This window comes from Emys orbicularis, chromosome 16, assembly GCF_028017835.1.
Source record: "Emys orbicularis isolate rEmyOrb1 chromosome 16, rEmyOrb1.hap1, whole genome shotgun sequence".
NCBI classification, from domain to species: Eukaryota; Metazoa; Chordata; order Testudines; family Emydidae; genus Emys; species Emys orbicularis.
Window position 1 is genome coordinate 6,286,079 of NC_088698.1, and position 13,244 is coordinate 6,299,322.

Here is a 13,244-nt window from a genome sequence, read left to right on the forward strand (position 1 = left end):
ACACCAGACAGGCAGGGACGTGGCAGAAACGGCATGTGTCCGACTCTTCCAGGGCATGTTCCGAGATGGATGGTCTGGTGGTCAAAGTGCAGCGCTGGGGATCAGGGGCTGCGGGGGCTGAGCCTGGGCCCAACGCTGACTCTGTGACCTTAGAGGGGTCTCATCCAGTGGTGGAGTGGTTAAAAAAAAAAAAAAGTGGGTAAATGAACCTAAACTAAACTCCACTTTCCAAGAAAAGAAGCGGATAAACTGTTTACCCAGATCTATGCTACTGGTCTCATCGCCGCTCTGTCTCTCAGCATCGCCATCTGCAGACTGGGGCCAAGTCCCTGCAGGGCATGATAAGGCACCATGCAATAGTGGTTGTAAAGTGCTTTGAGATCCTCCCTATACAAGTGCTCTCAGCCTCTGGCTCATGCCCTAGGCCAAGGGGGCATTTTGGGGCAGGAAGGGGAAAATGCAGCATTGCCAGCAGAGGGAAGATCCCTTTAACCAGACCAAGGTGTTCCCCGACCTGGATGGAAATGGCGCCTTGCCCATCATCCAAGGAACCAAGGAGGTGAATGTGCTCTTTCCTTAGCTATCCCACAAAGCAGCCACCGGTAAAGGGCACAGAACCAGATCAATGAGAAATCTACGCGATGGGCACTGCGCTGCGTGATTGCCAAATGCTCGGAGATCCATCAAGTGGCCAGTTCACACAGGGAGGCAAGAGCTGGCAGAGGAGCTCGTTAATCCGGCGGACAAGGCAGAATGGGATCCGCCGGCTGGGAGCGAATGCTAGGCAAATTCAGACTAGAAACATGGCACAGATTTTTAACAGTGAGGGGAAGTAGCCTCTGGGAGATTGGGACATGGGGAATTGTCTATAACTGGGAGCCCTTCAGTCAGGACTGGGGGTCTCTTTCTAAAGATCTGCTCTGGTTCAACTAGAGGTTATTGGGCTAGAATCCCTGGGTGGGTTCTCTGCCCTGTAAACCCAGGAGGTCAGACTAGAGCAGGGTGGGCACTTCTGGCCTTGGAATCTGCGAATCCATGACAAAAACCCAACTCGAATGGGAGCACTCTAGCCCCTCACCCCCCTCCTCCTTCCATTCTGCTCAGCCCGGTCTCTAGCCACCCCTCCCCCTCCCCTCCTCTGCTGCTCGGCCAGGGCCCCCAGTCGGTGCACTCCCACCCAATTCTACAGCAAAGCTGGTTAAAATCAATGTACAATGTTTCCACCGCAGGGGAGTGCATTTTCCCTCATTCTCTGCAACGACTGAACTACTTTTGCAGACACTTTCCAAACATTTTTGACCTCAGACACAGGCTGAGCCTGGAAAATTTCAACCAAAAAGGCGAAGATTTCTGAAAACTCTGGGTAATTGCAAACAGGTTTTTAGTAATGGCCACTCTGAGCAGCCTTCACTCCCCTGGCTTGGGCCCAATCCCCAGGGCATTGCCATCTGCCAGTGCAGCCGTCCTCTAGTGCAGGAGGACGGGGGGGGGGGTGCAGCCACCTCTGGGCAGAAAGTCCATCTAACAATGCACTGCAAAGAGGCCCTGGGAGTCAGGGATAGCACGGCCGAGCAGAAGTTCAGGGAAATGTAGGTCGGAAGAACATAATTACCTTCCTAGAATTTGGACACGACACCAGGGTCAAACTCGTGCTGTTACAAGTGCCATGAAATCTTTGATGCCCACAAGGGATCAGGTCTGAACCTCCCCAGCAGAGTGACACTGACTTGGAGAAAAGTGTACAACCTGCTGAGTAACTGGTGCCATTGCGCCCTCAGCTTCCCCTAGGGGCTTCCCGACCAAGTACTGGCCTCCTGACTTGATAGCTGCCCGAGTACACACGCATATGGGCAGATGGGCTCACCCTTGGGCAGCACGTGTAGGTCTCTGGCAGCTTCCAGCTGCTCCCTGAGTTCCTGCTGAGTGACCAGATCTGCCACTGCAGGGACCAAGGAAACTATGGGTAACCCTGGGTGGAAACATGGGTGGAAGCCACAGTTGGCAAAGAACCAGGCTGTGTTGGGTAGAGGTGTGGCCCAAATTGTTATAGGCAAATTCTACAAAAGGCAGCAGGGAGACCCAGTCATCCTGTTGACAATTTAAGAAGCAACAGTGGTACTCATGGCAGCGTGAAGCACCTGCAACCCAGACAAAAGCAGAAGGCCCCAAGGAAGCTAGAGAGTCCCCTGAAAGCCTGGTCCAGTCCACAAGGGCCTTCTGTTGGCCTGCTTGACAGCTGCTCTGTCCTGCTCCCCAATGGGGGTCTGATGGAAGGACAGCCCTGCTGCCTGGCTCCAGCTCCACTCCTGGTGGCTCCAGCACCTGCACTCCCCTTCTCATTCCCAGCTACAGCAGTTCCCACGCTGACCCGCCTCTGCGGGCCCCACCCAGTCTTCCCGCTGGGTGAGGGAAAGGGACTACCTCGCAGCCAGGGAGCACAAGGAGCCCAGGGCCAGCTGGAGCCAGGTAGCAGGGCCGCCTTTACAGCGGAGCCCCCAGCTGGAACAGGAAGGAACAGCTGATTCCTGGTGGGCCAAACAGAAGGCCTTTGCCGGTGGCTATGGTACCTGTGCTCCCCTGCCAGACGGCCCCTTTCCCTCCCCTGCAGAGCACTCTCTGAGCCAGCAGATGCCAGTGCTGGACTCGGGCAGGAGACGGGGGTGCTCAGAGGTGGGTCAGTGCAGGAGACTTGCAGTCCAGAACTGGGCAGGGGAGTGCAGGGGCTGGAGGTGCTAGGAGTTCAAGGTGGACTCAGAGGGGGGGGGTCAGAGCTGAGGCGCAGAGCTGCCTGGACATTGGAGCCCCCAGCTGGAGGCACAGGGAAAGGATGGGCTCTAGGGGGAGTCACTCGCTACTTCTCTGGGCTTCTCCCAGCTCCGCCACTACCCCCATCTTCCTCCCAGGCCCAAGTAGGGGCCCCAGAATTGAACTTTTCAGGAGGCATCTATGGGACAAACGCTACAACTGGGAGGTCCTGCTCCGGGATCTGATTTGCCCATTCTGTCTGTCCATAGTGTGAGGATGGTATGCTGATGAGATAAGAAGTGCTATGCTTAGGAGCTTAAAAAACTCATGCCAGAAGTGCGCAATAAATTGCCTCGATCTGACCCAATGGCAGTTGGAAGTCCATGGAGCCAGAAGACATGTTCTGAGGTGGTTGGTACTGTGCAGGAAGGAACAAAATGTGCAATCTTGATCAACCACTGTGCACTACCGAGAATGAGTCAGATCCATAGTGAAATCCAGAGAGACAGTGGACCAGGGCTAGGACAGGTTGCGCAGTGTCTGGAGAAGGTTGAGTGGCTTCACATGTGTGTTTCTGATTCAGGAGCAAAGATCACAAAAGCTAATATATTTCTTGACAGAGTGCTTACCCAGCCACCACAAGGTCCATGAAACTAAGCTCCACGTTTTAGTTTGGCCAAAGTGACCATTGAGAGGTGCATCATGGCAAAGTTTCAGGACTTTGCATCAAGGTAGACGATCAGGGACATAAATGTGTTCCCCATGGTAGAGGAAATGTGAGCCGGGCTGGGTATTTGCATTGTCCAAAGCCTGGTCGATCTGGGTAGCAAATGGGTCATGAGGCAGCCAGGACCAAATGATGGACATTAGGCTCTTTGCCACTGTTCCATTGACAAAATGTGATGGTTTAAGGACTCAAAAGAGGTTCTGTGTGAGATTTGACGTAGTCATCCTTGAGGGACAAGGCATCCACCTTTCCATTTCTAGCACCCGGGCAGTAAGTCATGACAAACTCAAATTGGGCAAAAAATAGTGACCAACAGATCTGACGCTGATTTACGTTTTGAGCCATACAGAAATATTCCAAGTTCTTGTGGCCAGTAGGGACCTGAACCAGGCTCCTTCCAGGAGGTGGCGCCACTCTTCAGTGGTTGCCTTGGTCACCAATAGCTTCTTATCCCAAATGTTGTCGTTCCTTTCTGCCAGGGTTAACTTTTGTGAATAAAAGGCATGTGGATGGAGCTGATTATGTGACCCATTTGTTGCAACAGTATGGCTCCAATGGTGAAATTTGATGTATTGGCCTCCAGAGTAAATGGCTGGGTGGGATCTGTATGGACAAGGATGGGCACCATGGTGAAAGCTCTCGTTAGTTGGTCAAAGGTGAATTGAGCCTCAGGAGACCAGGCAGATCGTTCTCCCTTCTGGAAGAGCGCCCTCATAGGGGCTACCGGGTGGGAAAATTTGGCAAAACCGAGGAATCATTATACCTATTGCACGTCCCTTGGAGCTGCCCACTTGGAGATGGCAGATAACTTACATGGGTCCATAGTCAGCCCTTCGGGCAAAATGGTGTATCCTAAGAACTTGATTGTGCTCTGGTCAAATTCAAACTTCTCTAGTTAAGCATTCTGGTGGAGCCCTTCCAAGACCCGGGTCACATATTGGTCATGAAGGACCTGGGTCTCAGAGAAGATATCATCAAGGAAGATCACAACGATCTGGTCCAACATGTCTCTAAGAATATCCTTGATTAAATGTTGGAACATCGCAAGGACAATGCACAATCCAAAGGGCATTACCAAGTACTCGAAATGTGCGAACTGGGTGTGGAAGGCAGTCTTCCACTCATCCTATTCCTGAATACAGACAAGGTTATAAGCTCCATGGAGGTCCAGCTTGGTAAAGATATTAGCAGAGCGAAGTGTCTCGAGAGCAGTAGAAGGGTATCAATTCCAGATGGTGACCTCATTCAAGGCTAGATAGTCCATGCAGTAGAGGCTTCGGAATCGACTAGTGCTTCTTGACTGGCCAGCATGGCAGGGTGCCGTAGACAAAGTGGAATCTGGGGAGGTGTTGGCTGCTGGTTGGACACTGCAAAAGCCCTGGTGGACAGATGTGGGCTCTGCATGGCCAAATGAGGGGAGGAAAACTGTCCCAGCTTAGATCCCTCTGTCGGAGCTGGGGCATTTCCTGATCAAGGTCGGGCCTTACATGGACAGAATGAAGCAAAATGCTCAGGTTGTCCACAAAACAGACAGAGGTCTTCTGCCTGGCATCGAGCCTACTCCCCTTTGGAGAGGTGGGTCTGAGCCATATCGACCTGCATGGGTTTGGACTGCAGTGTGGGCACGTGAGATTGACTGGTCAGGGCCATCAAAACTGGCATGGCACAAAGTATCATCCACCTTTCTTGGTGGCGTTTGGGAAGGTGGTTGTTAGCTTTCATGCACAGATCAGCAAAAACGACTAGGCCAGCCATAGGCTCTATCCTGCTGCTGGGAGGGAGCAAAGAGGGAAGTAGCAGCTCCTTTCCAACTGAAATAGCTGTGGAAAAAATCTCCCTGCAGTGTGGCTGCATCTCATACTGTCGACTGCTGCAGGAAGCCTCCATTTGGCAGTAGTGCCAATTAAATTCCCAAACCGTACATCTGGTTTGGAGAACGTGTGGTCTGCATCTAATTATTGTGCAGATAAAAGAAGCCACTTCACAAACACAGACTCATTGTCAGAAGTATTTCTCGGGCAAAGTCTCGAAATAGTTTCCTTGGTCCATGGTTTGTTGGGCTCTCTGGCTCTTTGCGGCTGTGCTGGCGCATTGCAGGATGGGGTTAGCTCTGGAAAGCACAGCCTGCTGCTTCCCCAGTGCAGAGCTCCAGGAGGAAATGGCAGCACCCCTGCTAGCAGCAGTGGAATGGCAGAATCTCTTCACAGTGAGTGGGGCGAGTTCAGGTTGTGGCTAATTCTAAACTTTGGCAGGTTTGCCCCATGTTCTGTGCAAAATCCTAGATCAGTGGTCCCCAGACTTTTTATCTTGTGCCCGCCTTACCTCTGTCCGCCCCCCACCATCCCACCAGCGAGGAGCGGGAGACGCAAACGGGGGTAAGGGGGCCCAGCCTGGGGGCAGGAGCAGCTGATGCCGGTAGCTAGGGTCCCACGCACAAGGCCGGCAGATGCAGCCAAGAGCAGAGCCCCGGGCAGAGCACCAAGAGCGTGGGGTCGGCAGCCAGGGCCCTGGGCACGGATCCCCGGGTGCAGGGCTGGCAGCCAATCCCCGGGACCAGAGCCAGGACAGGGCCCAACCACACCCCCACAAACGTTCCTCCACGCCCCCAAGAGCAGCGCACTCCACAGATTGGGGACCTCTGTCCTAGATGAATATGGAGTGTCACTGTTTAGCACCCTCTAATGACAGCATAGTGGCATGACAACATATCACAAGGCAATCAACTGTGGGCTCCTGTAGTTGATGAAAGTGTGGGAGGATTAGAGGGAACTCTAGTGAGCACACAGCCTGTCTTCTGTGCTTCCCTTTCTAGGTGTCTCCTTGACTTTTCAGCCTGTTCACATCACAACGTTATTATGGTTATTTATTTATACTCCCATAGCACCTAGAAGTCCCAGTCATGGAGCAGGGCTCTACTGTGCTAGGTGCAGTACAAACACAGAACTAACTTTGAGTTCATGCACTCATTTCATCTTCATGGGTAATGGAGAGGAGGAATATTAACAAAGTCTTTGTTCTTTGATGTTTCACAATGGTTCATTTGGTTTCTGGGCCTTCTTGGTGGGCAGGACCCAACACCTTGTGTAGGAAGCCAGCATTGTACATTGATTAATGCTTCTTTCCTGTTTGATGGGGGGGAGGGATAGCTCAGTGGTTTGAGCATTGGTCTGCTAAATCAGGGTTGTGAGTTCAATCCTTGAGGGTGCCATTTAGGGATCTGGGGGCATAAAAAAAATAGTTGGGGATTGGTCCTGCTTTGAGCAGGGGGTTGGACTAGATGACCTCCTGAGGTCCCTTCCAATCTTGATATTCTATGATGACTTACACAATTGTAGAGGATTACAATGCAAACATGTAATGTCACATCATAACACAGGGTATAGATGATGTAAGTGAGATTAATACACATAAAGCCTAAACACCAAGCACCTGTGTACAGGCAAGTCTCATCTTACACTGGGGTTACATTCCGCTGTCAGCACATAAAGCAAAAATCACATATAGTCAAAATTACATTGAGTGTAATGGCAGGTGGAATTGCCTGCACTAAAGGTACAGTATTTAAAATGTTATTTTTCTCTTTTTTTGTTTTGTTTTTTTGTTTTTGCCGACCACGCAAAGCTGAATTCGCACATGTTAAATGCACGTAAGATGAGACTTGCCTGTATAACTCTAATACATATTTTAACAACACTAACACACAGGTGAGCCTGAGTGGTTCCAGCTGTGTCTTTGTCATTGTTCAGTTGAGGCCTAGGGGCCTTGGCGTGAGCAAGCACCTGCTCTGCCAGCATCACAATAAGCTCGAAAACATGATTCCTAAAGACTCAGAAACCAGAAGCAAAGAAACAGAACCAACATTTATTATTTTTTAAAATGTCATTATTTGGGGGGCCCAACTCGTGATTTTTTGAACACTTGTGGTCAGTGATGCTGATGGATGCAGCAAGCTGTTCTCCTGGAATTGCCAGGCACCTTATGGTTCCTGACCTGCTTTGAAGATCATGCCAGCTCTGCCCAGCACTGATTCATAAACTACAGAGTCAGAGGGACCATTGTGATCACCTAGTCTGACCTCCCGCATAACACAGGCTGTGGGAGATTTTCACACATGAGCCATTCTTTTTAGGTGGCAAATCTGAGGAACTGTCCCAGATTGAGGGGTCAATGGAGGAGGTTTTGGAACAAATCGATAAATGAATAAGTCACTAGGATCAGAAGGTATTCACCCAGGAATTCTGAAGGAACTCAGATATGAAATTTCAGAACTAACAACTGTGGTATGTAACCTATTGCTTAAATCAGCCTCTGTACCAGATGACTGGAGGATAGCTAATGTAACACCAGTTTTTAAAAAAGGCTCTAGAGGCAATCCTGGTGGTTACAGACCAGTAAACCTAACTTCAGTACCAGGCAAATTGATTGAAACTATAGCAAAGAACAGAGTTATGATTTGTAGAGGAAGAGTCAGTGCATGGCTTGTATTATGCCCCAGCCTTTGTTAACCTGAGTAAAGATTCCACAGACACTCCAGCTAAAACACACTGGTTTAGATAAAACACTGAAACAAGTTTATTAACTGGAGAAAGATGGATTATAAGTAATAAAACCATAGATGTCAGAATTGGTTACAAAAGAAATTAAAGATAAACACACACACTACACCTCTACCTCGATATAACGCTGTCCTCGGGAGCCAAAAAATCTGACCACGTTATAGGTGAAACCGCGTTATATCGAACTTGCTTTGATCCACCGGAGTGCGCAGCCCCACCCCCCAGGAGCACTGCTTTACCGCGTTATATCCGAATTCGTGTTATATCGGGTCGCGATATGTAGAGGTGTATTTTCTAAACTTTAACAAGCTAAATAAGATTTGAAACCAAAAAATTGTTTCTCACCCAAAAGCTTTCAGCAGTCCATACTAACTAGAAAACCTTCCAGCTAGGACCACTACCCCCACTTCAGTGATGGCTCTTTGTCTTTCTAATGATCTTGCTGCCGTCAGTAGAGGTGGGAGAGGAGAAGTGACCAGAACCATTTCCCCCACTCTTTTTATATTCTGTGCTAGAAAAACCCTTGCTAGGTCATGGGGTTAGGCCGTTCCATTCCGTACGTGCTCTACAAACTGTCCTATAGGTGAATTGTAAATACTTGTTTACATCCTTCCTGTCAGAGAATAGCCAGTTGTCTACTATAGTGAGATGTTACTGAAAACCCAAGTCACCATATCTGAGGGTCTACCAATCCCAATCCCAAAGGATCAGACATTTACCCCCAGGTCAGTATGTATCTCAGAGCTTACCCAAATATCATGCTGTCAGCCAATCCTTAGGAAACTAACTAAAGATTTATTAATAAAAGAAGGAAGAGTGTATTGAATAGTTAAAGAATCATATACATATAGATGATTTTCAGTGTTCATAGATCAGGTTCATAGCAGTGATAGAACAGTCTGCTGGTTTGCAAAAGTCTCTCTGGTAACTTCTGAAAGATTGGAAGGGCCTCAGTCCATAGTTCAAAATACTCTATTTAGTTGTAAATCCACAATCCAGAGAATTGGAGTAGGAATGAGGCAAAATGGAGATGTCTCGGATGTCTTTTATATCCTCTGCTATGTGCATGGAAATTTACTGTCCCAAACAAAGCCCACAGCCCCTGCATACAGAAAGTTACTGACAAAGATGGAGTCCGAGGTCACATGTCCACATCACATGCTCTTACATATTTTGCTGAATCACAGGGTTAGCCATTGGCTCCTTTCTGTCTGAGGCATCCTCAGGAAGCGCTATCTAGAGAGTTGATTCTTCTTAATGGCCCATCAAGCTTAAATAGTCCATTCACAAAAGGCTGGCGAGACTGGATACCTTGTGGGTGTCACCCCAAGAGTAAACACATTTGAGATACAAATACATAGCCAATACTCATAACTTCAGATATAGTGAAGATACATGGATTTAACCAGGATACTCATACTTGACAGAGTGTAACTTTTCCATTGACACCTTACATGATATACTTTGTATCATAATTTAGTGCAATTGTACGACAGTGATGGCAACAATGATATACATGGTCATCTTCAATCATACAACATCAGACACAAGATTCATGGTAAAACACTGCCTCTTCCCTCAATTTGGAAGCAAGTTCATTATCTGCAGTGTTTTTACTGTTGCATTTGTTAGATTTGCTGTTCACTCTGCTTGGACACCAAAACTAGACTGGTTGGCTTCACTTTGTGGGTCTCCTGCAGAAGTCCCATACTGTTGTGTTTGGATTGCAAATACTGTAGGGGAACCCCTGCCTGCCCACCCACCTGCCCAGAATACCCTTCCCCCCCTAAAATCTGTATTTTAGAACATTTTTATTAGTGACACAGATCTGAGATCTTGGAAGCATGGACCGGTATACTGAGATGTGCACTGTGGGCACCAGGCTTATTCATACACATGTATCTCTATAAGTGTTCTCTGTGTCTTTGGGAACTAGGAATTGTATTCTACCTCCATGGGGAAGGGTTACAGAGCTTCATGGAGGAGCTAAAATCAGTGGGGGGACGGTGTTATTAGTGCAAATGCCCAGACAGGTGAACAACTCCAGAGAAGTCCCACCCCAGCACCAGGGGGAATTGCATAGACTGGCTCAGATCCAGCAGACAAAGAACAGGCTTTTGGTATAAGTGGGGTGCATGAACTGACTCAAGTCCCTCATTTGGTTCCTATTCCTTTGGACACACCCGCTTGGATAGTCACCGTGAATTGCATGGGGACTGCAGCCTAAAACCCCAATCTGGAGGATGAAGCACATGGGTCCTTACCCATAGGGAGATGACAGGTGGAGGCCTGAGACGTAAAGGGGGGCCCAAGAGCAGACCATGGATGGGGGCAGAGTGCAGTTAGCCCCAGAACGGTGACACAGAGGATAAAAGGGTTTTCTACACAAAACCAGACTGTAGGATGACGGTGATTTATTACTGCGATAGTGCCTAAAGGGGACTGGTGCCCCTTGAGGATGGGTGCTGTACACACAAGTAAAACAAAGACAGTCTTTTTCCCCTGGGAGCTCATAGCATGAGCCATGGCCTGGGCAAGTGTCCCAATCTAAACCAGTAAGGGGCTTTGTCACCACCTGCCCTGCAACCTTGGGTGCCTCCCAATGCTTTGCAGCTCACAAACAGTCTAACAACATGCAGGGCACACCCTGAATGTCTGTGCATAGGCATTCAGAGCCCTGGACCAACAAATCTGACCCCAGCAGCCTGTCAGTCACACTCTGACTTCCACCAGCCTGGGTTACTACTAGCAGGGTGACCCCAACACACTCCAAGTCCTGAATTTCCCCCAAAACATGTGCTCCGCACTGTCCAGCCCTTTCCTGGACAATTCAGATATTAAAGGTCCATTGCCCTTGTAAGGGGTCAAGATTCAATGGCTTGCTACTCTAACTGGAGTGACAAAACAGTTCAGTTTAAACACAACACTGGATTAGTTTCCATTAAAAATAAAACAAGTTGGTTTTAAGTGGGCACTTAATAAGGTACTAAAGTCAGAAATGGTTACAAGAGAAATAAAGATAAAATGCTTCCTAGTAGCTAAAACTTAACAAGCTAGACTTGGTTCAAGGTAAAATCCTTACCGCAGGGTCCCAGCAACATGGCTGGCCAAGTTCTCAGGCAGAGGTGGTGCTAGCCCATTGGGGCCCCTAAGCAGGAATATTTTCCCCAATAATAATAAATAAAAAGCAAATAGTGGGCCCCCTTGAGCTGCTTGGGGCCCTAGCAATTGATTCATCTGCTTATGCCTAGCACCAGCTCTGTTCTCAGGTCAGGATCTCTTCCCAAAGTCAAAAGGCTGGTTCCTTTCTTCTCTTAGGTGAGAGAGAGAGAGAGAACATGGGGTGTTTTTGCCCCTCACTTTTATAGTCCAGCCACCCCTCAAAATGGATTTTCCTGAGGGTTACGCCTAGATAATGTTCATTCCACTTGTGAGGACGGAGCTATGGAGTCTAGTGGTTCCATGGTGGTGTTTGCTAAAATGCTGATGGATCTGTTCTTGCCCCGATTTGTTGCCAAAGAATGGCCATTTGACAGGCGATTGCCAGTCAACTTTGATGGCTAGAGATGTCGACTTGTCCTTCATCTTTGAGAAACTGGTTTACCCCCTCCCCCGACTTGTCTGATAAACGCATTATAGTGATAATGTTGGCTTATGTTCATAACGCTTAATATGCATTTTGTACACACATTACACAACAAGATTGATGATCAGTGTGTCATTCGTTTTTAAATGATACTTCACAAGACATATTTTGCACAAAGATTATGACAATCGTGTGTAGGGTGTGAATACGGGGGTGCTTTCGGTACCAGCGATGACACAGCATGCAGAGGAGGGAGACGGTAAAGGGGATGCACTGGCATACAGGTGTAGTCTCAGCAGCTGCAGGTGGTCCCAATGAAAGCACTGCCAAGGGGTGGGCTTTGCGGTCCCAGCCAAAGCACTGCCAGGTGTTAAGGAGAGGTCTGAAAGAGGACATGAATTAGACATCCACTAAGAGCGTGAATGCCTTCGGGAGTTCCCCCCATGTTCAAGGGGTGGAATGGGAGAGCACACGTGTTTGTGGGAGAAGCAGCTCTCCAGGATGGCACAGCTGCGGCAGAGTTAGTGCAGTAATAAGAATTTCAATTGTACCTTTGAATGGGATTTGTGAGCCCAGCCTGGATTGGAGCATGGAGGCTGGAGGCCTCATGTGAGGTCAGGAACGGTGGATAATGAGAGAGGACGTGGTGGCAGAGAGGAACAAGTGGGAAGAGATTTCCTATAACCCCCAGCAGGCTGTTCTCTGAGGATACAGGTGCCAGCACCATTAGCAAGCTTTGTAGAGACCAGTAAATTACTGAGCCTCAGGTACCCGGCAGGTCAGAATCGCACTTGAGACTAAATTTACCGCCCAAGGGCAGGGCTGAGCCACTGGGACTGCAGATGCCGACATGCACGTCTCACTGTCCAGCCCTGGGCTGCTCACGGCCAAGATCGTAAACCCATGTCTAGTCTGGCACCTCGCTGGCGATGGTTCCCCCTGGGGACCCTGCACCAGGATGAGGTGGTGCTGTGCCCACATTCCCATTCTGTGCTAGTGCGGACCCTGGTCAGCTCAGCTGTCTGGGGACCTAGGGCCTTCTCGGGACAAATGAAGCCACCTTCACCATACACTTCGGTTTGGGGCTCCCAGCATTGGCTCTATGCCCAGGTTTGGCCCGTTTAAAACGGCTTCAGCATGTGGCTGTTGTGCTCTCTATACATACCCCTGCACCCGCTCCTGCTCTGCCAGCTCTCTGACTGATGCACAGTATTTTCTTGCAGTGGGAACCAGGACCCAGCAGCAAGCAAGAAATCGCCAGGGCGCTTGTGTGGCCGGTTCAGTCGAATTAGCATGAAACTCCCCCGAATTCCTCTGCATCGCCAGAAACTGCCTAAAGTTGTCGGTAAGGTGGTAGGGCTCATTAACTGCTCTGGTGTGTGTTTTCCAGCCCCTAACCCAGCGGTGGAAGGAGCAGAAGGCTCCAACCTAGACAACCCACTATCCCCCAAGGCTAGCAACAAGCAAATCAACAGCTAAGGGGCCCTCGGTAATCAACAACCAAGTATCAATCCCAACTCCATTGCCTGCTGCTCAGAGTACGCTCACCCTGTGCGGCACAGGAAACGTCACTGTCCTGCTGCAAGGAGCTATTGGCCCCCCGACTCCAGCTGCTATGGGGCCCAAGTGT

At 49.3% G+C, this 13,244-nt stretch overlaps 1 protein-coding gene across 1 annotated transcript in view; it reads left to right on the forward strand.

Annotated features, from left to right (window-relative positions):
* Window positions 1–13,244, forward strand: part of SCARF2 (scavenger receptor class F member 2) — an 87,732-nt gene that overhangs the window by 56,394 nt on the left and 18,094 nt on the right. Inside the window, exon 9 of the mRNA XM_065417952.1 lies at window positions 12,838–12,959. Coding sequence (XP_065274024.1) covers window positions 12,838–12,959 — 122 coding nt within the window. The remainder of the gene's footprint in view (window positions 1–12,837; window positions 12,960–13,244) is intronic.